Here is a 14,153-nt window from a genome sequence, read left to right as displayed (position 1 = left end):
ATACTGATATGTTACTATATATTAATAAAGCATGTATCTCTAATAATATATCATTCTAATATAAAACAGTTATATCAGATTTTCTGGTAAGAGCTCTCTCCGCAGCATAGGATTCTGACTTGTCTTGCTTGTCACATACTATTGAAAATAATTGCATCAGTCCTGAAAAGCTTACCCCAGTTTGGGATTGACAACTATAGCTGCTGGTTGATCCAGTTGAGAGTAGATAAGCCACTTCCTGTACCTTCCATCTAGTTTTGCCACCTCTATTCGATTTGTCCCTGCATCTGTCCAGTAAAGATGCCTGAATTATATAAAAAAAAATAAAATGATTCAGATGGTCAAAATACCATGTCTCCATGAGCATGAGGAAATCTGTTTATCTCTTATCTTTCACTGAAACACTGTAACATCAACTGGAATAAGTACTAAAATAAGTAATACAGGGAAACTTCATTGGTTGCATTTTAGAATGTAGTTTGCCACACCACTCTGCAACAGAAACCTTGCTACTGAATTCAAATGTAGGTTGCAAAAGAGTTTAGGGGACCTGTCTATAAAGATCACTAGATTTCTCTTTGTTCAGAAGTTTCTGAAGCTGCTCTTGTCTCTGTCAAGTTACCTTAATCAAAGACCTACTGGGTGCGTCTACACAATATGCTTAATGCTTAGTAGACTAATTCTACTCTACATTAGCACGTCACAGCAAAAACCATGCTAATGCTCTAATGCCCAGTAAAATTAGTCAATTGTGCACTAAGCATCACAAAAAGACCACACACCACTGCTACTGCGCATCAGCATTGGCTACCGTGCATTTATGTAGTACCTCATATTAGAGGTACTATAGTTAATGCGCCACAGCAACAGTGCAGTAATGCACATGTAGCTGTGCCCACTGTGAGGTTTCATTGCTACTTCTAGGCATTGTAAGTAGTTAATGAACATCTTCACAGATGCAGCAATCTTCCAGAAATAGAAAACAGATTCATTAAAACTGAAATTACTTTGCCATGGAATTAGTTTACTAGTTCCTTTGGAGCGTCTGTATTCGACTTCTTGTATCGACAGCTCTTGCTACATTTTTACTGTTTGACAATAACATTTTCAGAAACAAGTATTTTAATTAATTTATATGTATCATACCCTGATGCACATGATCTCAGACCTCAGGAGTCTACAGTTAACTTTTCTTTGGATTTGGCTAATCATTATGTCTTTGTCTTTCTTCTCACCTCTCTCGGATTATAGTTACATGCAGTAAATTTATCCTCTCCAGTAACAGCATCCTCTAGTTCACTGCACTGCTATGGGCAGGCTGCTTCTTATACTAGAACCAGTGTATCTGTAGCCATCTGGTACCACAAAAATACTAATTAGCTTGTGGAAGAGGCAACTAAGTAGCTGCCTGATGCACTCTGTGTGCACAACTCCATTGCTTCCAGTTTCGGAAGCAGCAAGCCTGTAGCAGTGCAGTTGCCACTGGGGTGGTAAGTTTACCAGCTGGACATAGCTTCAAAGAAGATTATATATTAAGCAGAATACTTAACACTGCTGGAACTTAACTGAAAATGTCTCTTTTCCCCACTCTGTCTGTTTATCCAAGTGGCCTTTGAAGTACTACAAGAAATCTGCAAGACACCTCAGATTCAAAGGGCTAAAAAGATTGATTTCAATTATGCCAATACAGATGCAAACCTCCCCTCCCCCCCCCGGTCAGATTTCTAGCAAGGCCATGGAAGTGGAAGCAGCATTAGTCAGGCAGATGGACTAATCCTTCTATTGCTCATGAAGGGTGAGGTTCAATAAGGACAAGTGCAAAGTCCTGAACTTAGGAAGAAACAATCCCATGCAACACTATAGGATGGGGACCAACCGGCTAAGCAGCAGTTTTGCAGAAAAGAACCAGGGGATTACAATGGATAAAAAGCTGAATATAAGCCAACAGTGTACCCTTGTTGCAAAGAAAGCAAGTGGCATACTGGGCTGCATTAGTAAGAGTATTGCTAGTAGATGAATGGAACTGATTATTCCCTCCTATTTGGCACTGGTGAGGCCGTATCTGGAGTACTGCGTCCAGTTTTGGGTCCCCCACTGCAGAAAAGATATAGACAAATTGAAGAGACTTCAGTGAAAGGCAACAAAAATGGTGAAGGGGCTGGGGCACATGACTTATCATGAGGCTGAGGGAACTGGATTTATTTAGTCTGGAGAAGAGAAGACTGATGAAGCATTTAATAACAGCTTTCAGTTACCTGAAGGGGAGTTCCAAAGAAGGTGGAGCTAGACGGATCTCAGTGGTGGCACATAACAGAACAAGGAGCAATGGATACAGGTTGCAGCAAAGGAAGTTTAAGGTAGATATTAAGAAAAACTTTCCCACTGGGAGGGTAGTAAAGCAGTGGAATAGATTACCCAGACTGTTTGTGGAATCTCCATCCTTCGAGGCTTTTAAGAACCAACTGGACAAAGCTTTGGCTGGGATGATATAGTTGGGGCTGGTCCTGCTTTGAGCAGGAGGTTGGACTGGATGACCTCCTGGGGTCCCTTCCAACTCTAATTTTCTATGATTCTAAGAGTAATCAGAAGGAAGTTTGTTCATTCAGAGAGCTGTTACCAACAATTTCTCTCATTTTCACCAGACTGCACACCTGTTGTGCTTCGATCATCCTTCCTGTTCTATTTCTTGACTGAGCCGCTTGGAAAATGGTAAGTTTAATAGCCTTTACATGTCAACAGCATGCAGATATGTAGCTCAGGTCTATAAACTCTCTCACTTCTGAGTCTGATAATAAAATGCCTTTCATCCACTGATTCAGTAATCTGACAGATACAGAATCTGAGTGAAGCAGATATAAGTTTAGAAGGGAAAATTAATCAGACCCCTGCCATCTCCCAAAAACGGGAGTCTTTCAGACTCTTCCCTGTTTCTTGATTCTTAAATAGCTACTGTTGCCAAAATGTCTATCTTTCACCCTGTTGGGGGCTTTCCACCACTCTGCCATAGAAATCATTGCGTTCTGGGTCTGAAACAAAATGGAAAAAAACATAGAATAGAAGGAATAGGAGAGTCAAGGAATGTGAGAGAAAGAATATGAGGGTGAGGGAGAGGTAAAGAATGCATCCATTCATCCAGGAGTGAAAATTGCACCAACTGGATCTTGAGTTCCTTTAGCTGGCATGAGGTTGTTCAGTGATTTGGTCATTGTGGTCCACCACTTTCAGGTTGGACTGCTGCAATTCATTGTGTCTGGAATGACTGGCATCCCTAAAAAGTTCCAGCTGGTCCAAAATGCAGCAGCCCACTTCTGAAATTACACTGGAAACTGAAAATCTATCACCCACAATACTGGCTCCTCACAAAGCACTTCATACATACTATCTGCACCTATAAGGTACACTCCATGGTATTGGATCAAGCTACCAAGACCAACACCCTGCATGTAGGGGACAACAGCTTCCTTCAGTAATTCTACACAAAGAAAATGTCAGCATCAGGGTTCAAACTTTGAGAACAGTAGCCACGATTTCTCTACATGGCAAAAGAACTTCTGAAAATGACAATGAAAATGAAATGATCGCTAAGCTCATCACCTTCCAGATAAGGTAAAAAACCTAATCCTTTCCCTTGATAACTAAGGAAAAAAAGTAGGAAGAAGACATATGCACTTAATAAAACCTCTGTAACAGAATTCTCCCTTTGTTGGATTCCTGTTTGGGTTCTGTTTTGGAGGTGCTTGCATGTAGTGGTGGTGGGGACCAAGTAAAGATTTACACAGAGACAGGATGGGCACACAGTAATGGACTAGGAGCTTCCTTTCTTTCTGAAACCAAGAGGATAAGCTCTTTATCAAATGATTTACAGAATTCCAGGAGGAATGCCAGCAAACATAATGGCCTGTGCACAATTACCCAAGTGGGGCAAGGTCAATCTGCAAGATAAGGAATATGTGCACGGCTCAGTCAGCAACAGGACTTTGATCAGGAATACCCAAACCATGGCTCATGAGCTACACATGGGTCCTGTGCAGTTTAAGTGTAGCTCCTGAAGTCATTTAACAACAAATTAGCATTGAGCTGAGCCCTGTGAACAGGTCATTAACTCTAGGCATCTCAACAGTTTTGTGTCCCATGGTTTGCTGCTGTGTTAAACTTAGAAGCAAAGTGCAACAAAAGTGCATTCTTCTGTGCTACGTTGAGACCGGCTGTCATCAACTGGAAGACAACTTGTATGGGATGTAATATTCAAACCATTCTGTTCAGGTGGTAAGCTGCTCTGGGGCTGAGGCCGCGATTTTGCGGTGGTGACAGCATGGTCCAGAGCTGGGGCAGAGCCACAATCCATTGCCTGCACACCCTGGATAGAGAGATGCAGGCAGCAGATCGCTGCTTTGCCCCACTGTCCACATGCCTCAGGCAGGGCTGTGCAAGCAGTGGATGCAACTCTGCCCCAGCTCTGGATCACCCTGTCACCGCTGCAAAATCCTGGCCCCTAGAGCAGCTCCTTACCCTGCCACAGGGCCTGCCAGTGCTGCTTGAGCCGGTCGCCATGGAAACCCTGGCCCCCCACACTGTCACAGCACCACCCCTCCTGGGGTCTTCATGGAAACCAGTTGCAACAGTGTAAGCAGTGGCTACTGGGAAATGGAGTCCAGCCACTGGCCGGATCTGCCATTTTGCCCACACCCGGTCTAAGCAGTGGCTAATTCATTGCACTCTTATACATACTATTTTCTGAGTCATCTCCAGCTTTCCTCATTCACTTACCTCCCAACCCAGTCCACAGCTAGACCATCAGGATTAACTATGTATCTCAAATTCAACTCAACTGCCTTTACTGGATTGTTTCCACTGCTGTCAAATGTAGGAAGATAAGCACGTTTGATGGATCCAAATTCAGAGCCACGGCCAAGAATGCTGAAATATACAATACCTGAAAAAAGTAGGAAAAAAAAATTCATTGTGTAGACATCTGTCTACTAGTTTTTGAAAAGTCCTTCCCCAGCTGAGATGGCTGTTGTACATGAGATATCAAAGTAACATTTGTCTCTTTATGGAATATCAAGTGTCAGTCCTCCCTGTGAATGAAAAGACAAATATATGAAAATACCATCAATCTAAAATAGATACTCTGGCTTAGACCTACATGTAAACAAAGTAAGTAAACGTGTGCAAAATTTACCAAAGGAGGGCTCTTAGCACTGATGTCTCACTGCACAGGGCTAGCAGAATCTTACTGAAGACCTCGGCATGCTGTGCAGAACTGTTATGCCAGGTCTCACTCCATTCCAGTGCAGAAAATGGATTTAGCAGCAGTGGGGAGAGGGGGCAGGGTAGGGAACAGAGGAAAGGAGGGAAAGCCAAAGAAGAGGTAAGTATAGTATATGAGATAATAGGAGGATCCACTAGCCCTACCCCTTTTGAGGGTAGAATACATCATGTGTGGAGACTACTGCAGTACTGGGACTCTTCTGAGAACGGAAGAATTCAGTGAGTAACTCTCATCAGCCCTGAACATGCCAGTGCAAGGCCCCTAACAGCCTGCTATCTTTCACACCTCCTTAAGGTCCTTCCACCACTCTGTCACAGAAATCATTATACCCTGGATCTAAAACTAAATGGAAAGAAAGACAACAAAACACAGAATACAAGGAATATGAGAGGTAATAAGGCTGTGAGAGAAGGAATATAAAGGTGAGGGAGAGGTAACAGATGTGTCCATTTAACCAGGACTGATTAATCCAGTTAGATCTTGATTTCCTTTGTAAACTGAAAAGGAAAACTAAATTCCAGAAGCAGCAGTCACACTGCTGAGTACTGAAACTTTCAATATACTCACTCAGGCCTATCCCCTCAGGGTCCCAATCATAGTCTATAGCTTGGATGTGCTCCTGGTTATCAATATAGTCAGAGTACTGCTCTGATGAAATATTGTATCTTCGAATACGTACATTATCTGGCAGGAGTAGCAATGGAGGATTACCTGAAAAGTAACAACAGCTTTCACTTTTCAGGTTTTAATATATTCATTTATATAAAGAAGATGACAATGAGTAATTCATAGATTGTGAGGCTGAAAGAGACCTCGGGAGATCCTCGGGTCCAGCCCCCCTGCACTAGATAACTGGGGGTCACGTGACCCCAGCAAGGTGACCGCCCAATCTCCTCTTGAAGATTTCCGGGGTAGGAGATTGCACCACCTCTGGAAGGAGCTTATTCCACAGTTTGGACACCTTGACTGCAAAGGTTTTCCTAATGTTGAGCCAGAAGTGGTCTTCCGGGAGTTTGTGACCATTACTCCTGGTTTTCCCTAAGGGCACCCTGGTGAAGAGTTGTCGATCAAAGAAGTTTCAGAAGTTCACTCTAAATAAGAATAAATGCTTATTTTGACTTCATATAAGCTACCCAAATCTCTTGGGTCTGAAAGATTGGTGCCAAGTATTACAATTGTTTATTACTGATCTTAGTGTCAATAACCATGATTAGTCTGTTGAAGTCAATGCACCCACTCAGCGTAATAAGCTCCCTGGGCTAGAATCATATTGAGTGTAGCATTGCCTAAATTTCAGGTACTGGCCATCTTTTGAATCTGTAGCTGAGTTAGGTACCTCAGCTCCCTACACACAGCCTGGAGAGTGTACACAATAATCTTCTCATCTGACACTTAAACTCTAAAAGCTGTCAAGTATGTATATTATTACTGTTCCACTGTCACCTGTTTTTCTCCTTTCTTCAGCTCTTTGTCTTTCATTTTCTAAGCCAAATTTCTACCTATTTAATGTCTGTCACTCACATTAACCTATGACAGAGAACTAATGATTGAAGTTATCAAACAGCCAAATGCCTTCTGTTTGTGTTCATCAGTCCATGAACAATAAATGGTGATCTGTCAGCAAAGTGTCTTTGATTTGCACCCGTTTAATGTAACTATCTTCTGATAAATACTTAGGTTACAAAAACCAAACTTTCAGTAGTGGGGCTAATGGGCAGGTTTAATTTTCTTCTGCTGACAACTGCAGCACAGGCAGTCTTTTGTTTTCAGGAAATTTGGGGGGAAGGGAGGAAAAGCACCCAAGCCATTTTTTAGGGCATGGCATTTAATGTTTAAAATGAAAGCAGGGAGGGAGCATTTACATTCCTGCCCACAAGAATGCAATATCTAGATAATCTGCTACCAGAGAAAAGAGATACTTGTTTTCATTCATTGCAATGGGGTACCTTCCATTTATGCAACACTCAGCTTGCTCCTTACAATTTACCTAAGTGTTAGTTAAACATACCAATGGCTGCACACTGTTTTCCCAGCTGATCGCCCACAGACCTAAAGCCATCTGCACAGAAACACTCATAACTTCCTTTAGAATTCTTACAGTCCTGGGGACAGGTCCCAAACAGCTCACACTCATTGATATCTAAACACAAATGAAAAGAGATGTTATCTAGGGTTACAAAAAGATGGTTCGCTTTTACATTTAGATCTGCTGCTTTCCTGCTCAAATAAGGAAAATATACTTATTCAGCATGAAGGAGGTTCGTCTTTTTCTAGCACCCTTTATATTAATAGATTCATAGACATTAGGGCTGGAAGGGACCTTGTAACTGAGGCAATGATATCTTCCTGAGTCCGTAAATAGCCTGACAAAGTAACTCTGAGATGGGTGGTTTGTTCCATTCATCATTATGTGTTAGCAACCAAGACCTCACTTCTCTGGGGAAAGGAAAAAAAGTCCTACCAACACCAATGCAAAACTGGTTTGTGTGTGTGGCAGGAGCAAATATATAGAGCAGACCTGGCACGCCCACCCAAATAGGCAGATACATACACCCTGAATGCTAGGATAACTTCTGGGGGACAAGAAGCCACTTCTGCTTCTCATAAGAAAAGCTGGCCCTTCATGCTGCCCCAGAAGATGGGGAGAAGGCCAATGATGGAACCTCTGCAAGAGAGGACATCCCCACTGTTCAACTCTGCAAGGACAGGGACTTTTGGGGATCAGACCATCACAGTGGGGGATCCATGCACAATAAGTCTATGTTCCAGATTGTCTATAATAGCCCTCTACATACTAAGATATTCAGGATCTGAAGTACAGATCTGTTCTAGAAAGTTACTCTAAAAATGACATTGAGATTCCATTATATATTGTCCAGTCATTTCCAAATCCAATGAGCCTGGTTTATAAGTATTAATGCTTGTTCTGTCAGCCCCAACAAGGAAGTCTGGAACCTGAGAGGCCAGCTGATTTCTTCCCATAAAGCATATTAGCAGAAACATTAAAACATTCTGTAGACCAAATGCTCTTCTCAGCAGCTTCTCAGTGTACGCACCTGTACCCCCAACACTACAGAGGTTACTAAGCATTCCTGCACAGAAAGATAACAGACAAGAACCTGGCTCCATCTCTTTTGAATGTGTCCAAGTCTGTGGCATGAGTCTTAATCAAAAGCAATACAAATGTATTTTATTGATTAATATTTACGTTTACCACACAACTACTGATCTGTTGAGCATGAATTGGTGCACACAAACTGCACTTTAAGCAAACCAGTGAATTTCTCAGCAAAGAAATTTATTTTTTTGTAAACAGTTGCAAATGGTAACTAGCATGATCCAAACCCATTGAAATCAGCAGAGAAATGAAGTTGGATCAGACACTAAATGCAATTAAGCAAATAATAATCTGCCTAATTGCAAACTGTGGTATTTCCATAAAAAGGGAATTATTCACACATTTAAATTATGGAAGGAAGTCAGTTCTTTGCCAAGGATAGAAAATATGGGTCAGCAGCAACATACATAAATAAGGGAAGCCCTGGAGAACATGCAAAAATCCTGTTTTAATGCAACAATGTGAATAATTAAAGCACTTCAATAATTTTAAGGTACCACTGAACAGTTTTTAGGGAGAAGATCATTAGAAGATTAGAAATACCATCACAGGAGTTTCGGTCAAGCTCACTGGCCTTGTACCCCAGCCTGCAGGAACAGATAAAGCCTCCTTCATTTAAGTGGGTACAGTTATGTTCACAGATATTTTCAGCACAAGTTCGTTCTGTCCCTGCATCTGAAAAAGGAAAGTCTCATTATTACAATTGAAAATGCATAAATTAGAGAGATGCAATTTTCATAAGTGTCTTCTGTTTGCAATTTTAAATTATAAAGTTGGCCTCCTCTTTACCTCCTAGAAGAATCTTTCAGTTGATGTAAATGCCTTTCAGGGACTTCCTCTGGGTCAGCTTCCCAATTACAGCAAAGTCAAAAAAATCTTTACATTGACCTGCTTTTTGTCTACACAAGTCAGCAATTAGTAACATACTGAATTTCACCAAATGCCACCAAGGGTCACACTGACCTCAGGGAAATAACCCTAAATACTGTATCAAATACCAGTTCAAACAGCTGCAGATACTTCTTCAGGATTTAGGTAGGTTAGCTGCCCCATTTCTAATTCTGTCAGCCCACCTTGTTCTCCTTCTTCCTCTCATCACCAAAAAAGAAAGACTTCTAACTTATCTTGCTTATGATACAGCCCCTGCATCAGTTGTGCCTGGAAATTACAATAGGCAGCAGGTTGCTCAATTGAAAATAAGCTAAAGTAAACCTGAGTCATTTCAATCACTTCAGTGGCCTCAGGATCAGGCCTATGATAGAAAGAAGCAATATAGTACAGTATAATTTAGCAGGAGCTAAAATTGATATTCTTCTCATAGCAATGAAAACATCTGGTAGTAAATCAGTACAGTACTATAATTTATAAAAATCACTTTCTAGCTTGGGATACAGAAAGTACGTCTGTAATTGAGAAGTAGAAACAATTACATGATAAATGTGAATTGATAAAACATAAGGAAAGATGAAGATTTATGCCTAAAATAATATCTCACATATTCAATTATTTATGCCTTTTAAATGTGTACCAAAGCTATTTAAAATAATGTGTATGTGTGTGTGTACATACACACACATTTTCATGTACACATACATATATCACTACAAGTATGTACACATGCACAGAATATTTGTTTATATGTCTAAAATTTACCCCTGCAATATAAGTTAAAACCCCTTTTATTTTTGAAACAAAACAATAGCTATTTGTCTCCCTGCTTGGCCGGGAGTAGTATTTAATGTTATTTATCCTCTTTCTGCTTAACATTGTCACCTGATGCTGGAAAACATCCAACTGCCATCAGTTCAGACTGAGCTCATGTCTGTCCATGAACTGAAGAAGCCTGACTGGCAGCAAAATGTCTGATTTACATTGGTCCACAGCTTTTTGATACTTTTGTATTTTCAACAGATTCTATCATTATGCTTTATTACTTAAAGTCAGCTAGGATGTTGTGAGAATAAAGAAGCAAATCACCTCTAAAGGGACTGCATAGAGGCATACCAGTTATTTGCATACTGCAAACATGAAAGATTTCAATCGCTGGTGTATCATTTGGCACATTTTCACTTAAAGCCATGGAAGTCTGACAAGCAGAAAGCACAATTACATGCTGTCTATATATACAAATTAAAATGCTTTTGTCAGATAGATTCCTTCCGGTGAGGTCCTTTGAACTCTCTACCTACCACATTCCCCTAAACTCAAAACTTCACAGTGACTCTCCTACTCATATTCTCAGTGATTTTGTGAAACATTCTTAACAACATAGGTAAACACAAAAAAGGAGTAGCTGTGACTTCAACCTGAGCCCTAGAACTGTATGCAGCTGTTGGATCATTCACATTCTGCACCCACAGACCAGGCCCCTGGTTGCTATGAACTTTCACATTATTGTTTCCAGTGAAGCTATGACAATATACACCAGTCTAGCATCTACTCCAAAATAATTATCCATCTAAGTCAGTGATTTTAAACTGGGGGGCTATGAAATTATTTTAAGGCTGCAGCTGAGTATTACCACTAGTGGGTATGTTAACACCTACACAATTCACAAGAAGAGCCCAGGATTTCAAATAAGAACCCAACATTAATAATATTCTGACCTGTTGTAATCTTTCTGAGTTCTTTACAACAGAAAAAATCACTGTTATTTTTCTGTAGTCAAGGAATTTGTGAAATCTAAGAGCTGGCATTTTCCAAGAAATGCCTTGACTCTAATAAGGGTGCCTTGAGTCTAAAAAAGTTAAGAAACACTAGTCTAGTTTCTTTTACTGATCTTATCATTTCAGTGGCTGGGTACTCTTGCCTCTATACCATACTCCATGTTAGAAAATGATCATACTGCTTCTTGTGGTACGTAAAGACCCTTATCCTAAACTAGTACAATCAAGATACTAAACTTCTTGGTGTCTTTCAGAAAGAGGAAAACAAAGAAAATGTAAGTGTTTTTGAAAGCTATGGATACAGATGGCAGGCTAACAAGAACAATGGTAATTTCAAATTATTACACTTTAGCTCAATTCAAATGTATATGCTTACTGTTTCTATTACTAAAAAGCTTTGTTTCAGTGATATATCCAAATGGTTACTTACTGCAGCCTGTTTCATCAAAATGGTCTCCACAATCATCGTAATTGTCACATACATAACGTAGCAGAATGCAGTTTCCATTACTGCACTTGAATTCTTCAGCTGTACAAGGCCTTGGGGTAGGATCTTTACCTACAATTAAAAAGACACACATTCTTGTATCACACATTCAGCCTCAATATCCATAGAGGTTAGACATTTTGACATTTTTCTACTGTACAGGTGAATAAGTTGAGACATGGAGGTTAAATAACTTGACTACTGTTGATTAAAAATGCTCATAAACAAAAGATCTAACTATTCTTCTACTTTTTTGTTTTAATGGTGTGAACTAGTTAACAGCCTTTGACCCTATACTTTTACCCTGGTCTGACATTATACCTGAGATCACACTAATATACAGAACACAGCACACAGTTAGCATAACAGAATATTCTGCAATATAACAAGCCAGTAAATAATAGATAAGATCAATTTTAGAGGATAAATTCTGCTATTGGAGGTGCAAATGCAACTCCCATTGAGTCAACGGGAATTATGCAAAATATAATAAAGCTGTTACAGGATCAAGGCCTAAATATTTAATGTCTTCATCAGTATTATTCAGGACTCAATATTTTTGATACCTGCATGATGATAGTGGCCAGAGCTTAGAGATAATGGGGAGGTGGCAGCCACCATGGTGGTAGCAGCAAGTGAGGAAAGCAGCTGTGGACCTCTGCCACAAGTGGTCATGTCCATCATGGCCAAAGGGCACCAATTCTTTGGCAGGCCACGCCCACTACTAGACACACTCCCAAATTCCCTAGCACAAGTAGCTAGCCAATCAGGAGAAGTGGAGCAGCTATATTGGCCAGATCAGCACATGAGCCATATATCTGACAATCCAATCTATATAATTATTTTATTGTACTATCAACTCTTTATTTTTCATTATATTAATGAAAAATTAATTTCATCATATTATATATAGACTTCATTATAAAACTTAATTTCATTATTTTTTCCATAAGACTACTAGTTTACCAGCATATTAATGACCTATGATAGCTGGGTTTTTACATACTAAACTCATCTAGGCATTTACAGTCTCCATATTTTCCATATGGTAAAAAACAAAGTTCAAATCACCTTGGGATGAGATCTAGTTTTAAAAGATTCCCAATTCATTCTATGTTTTTTGTGGGATTTTTAAATTATTATTAAACATTACAAGGTTTATGGCAACTCAATTGTAGAATTACTAGGAAATACATCTATTCAATACTGAATTTACTGTGCATTTCTGCATAAACATACAGTGCTCCTCTTTCTCATCACTTCCATCTCCACAATCATCTTCCTGGTTGCACAGCTCGTGACTGTAGATACAGCGATTGTTTTCACAACGGAAACGGAATGGTGATTCACAGGGGATAGACACTGAAATCAAGCAGATCAAATAAATAAGATTCAAACATTTAATGCAGAAAGCCTATGAAACCTTCTACCTTATATCTGCTACCCTGTGCCTCTACTTTAGTTAAAGATGTACAGGTTAAATCTGGTTTATTTTCCCTTCATCTTCTGTCGCTGCATGGAATTAGGCTTGTTTGCTGCACTGAATAAGGTTACATAAAATTGGTGTCAGGATGACATATGTAGAGTTTTGTTGTTTTTTTTAAAAGATGGTATGTATCACGGACCCTACTAGTGCATAAAATACGGAAGTTTTAAGGATTATTTCTACTCCATAGATTTCTTCAATCCATAGATTTCCACTCTATAGATTGTCAACAGCATAATAAATTAATATACAATCTGATTCACTATATTAATGAAGATGCAGTTATTATCTAACATATACAAAGGAGTTAATGAACATATTATTTTGATGTAATGAATAAACATCCCTTCAGAAATATTACCAGCATCTTTTTTTATATCTATCGGTCGAAATTTGCAAGTACGAGCACCTTATGTTAGGACTCATACTCCTCATTTAAATACATGTTCCGACTCTAAAAGGAGTCTGGAATCCTCAACACTTCTGAAAAAAATGAAGCCCCTAGTAAGAGCCTTAATGTTAGGCACCCATTTGGAAAATGAGGACCAATGATGACTATTGTTCATATCTCTTTCCTATGGAAACCAGGTTTGATTTGCTGTCTCCCTTCTTGTAGATCTACATACACAGTTACCTACAAATAATGAAGATATCTGAATAAAAAAATATAGCAAAAGAGTGTAGAAAATGTTGTCTTAGCACTTTTCTTGAATGTGCTTTGAACATTCAGGAAGCAAAAGAAAGTATTTATTATTTAGTTCTTATTTCTGTACCATTAATTATTGTAATGCTATTGTATAGACCTTGATCAATGCAGGCACTAGTATTCAGGCAATACAAGCAATTCTTATATAGACTTTAATCAATACAGGCAATAGTATTCATGTTAATTTCATTTTTATTTCTTACAGCATAGGTGAAGTTCTTCATCAGAGTCATCTCCACAGTCATTGTCACCATCACATTTCCAATATGGCTGAATACAAATATGGTTTCTACACTCAAACATTGAAGGTGGACAATAGGTTCCATTAGGATAGCGTGTTGCTTGTGGAAAGAAATTCAACTGTTAGTATAAAAAAAAAATTCAATTTGAAATAATATACAGGTCACTCATATGCCAT

At 39.4% G+C, this 14,153-nt stretch overlaps 1 protein-coding gene across 3 annotated transcripts in view; it reads right to left on the bottom strand.

The window, feature by feature from the left end:
• Window positions 1-14,153, bottom strand: part of LRP2 (LDL receptor related protein 2) — a 217,917-nt gene that overhangs the window by 26,985 nt on the left and 176,779 nt on the right. For all 3 annotated transcript variants that reach the window (XM_090045536.1, XM_090045537.1, XM_090045539.1), the window contains 8 exons: window positions 13,939-14,076; window positions 12,783-12,905; window positions 11,487-11,615; window positions 8,934-9,065; window positions 7,281-7,412; window positions 5,840-5,983; window positions 4,768-4,933; window positions 176-304 (listed from right to left, as the gene is read on the bottom strand). In XM_090045536.1, coding sequence (XP_089901662.1) covers window positions 176-304; window positions 4,768-4,933; window positions 5,840-5,983; window positions 7,281-7,412; window positions 8,934-9,065; window positions 11,487-11,615; window positions 12,783-12,905; window positions 13,939-14,076 — 1,093 coding nt within the window. The remainder of the gene's footprint in view (window positions 1-175; window positions 305-4,767; window positions 4,934-5,839; window positions 5,984-7,280; window positions 7,413-8,933; window positions 9,066-11,486; window positions 11,616-12,782; window positions 12,906-13,938; window positions 14,077-14,153) is intronic.

Source organism: Crocodylus siamensis, chromosome 4, assembly GCF_052110815.1.
Source record: "Crocodylus siamensis isolate JL-2025a chromosome 4, ASM5211081v1, whole genome shotgun sequence".
Lineage (NCBI taxonomy): Eukaryota > Metazoa > Chordata > Crocodylia > Crocodylidae > Crocodylus > Crocodylus siamensis.
This window is presented reverse-complemented; position numbering and strand designations above follow the sequence as displayed.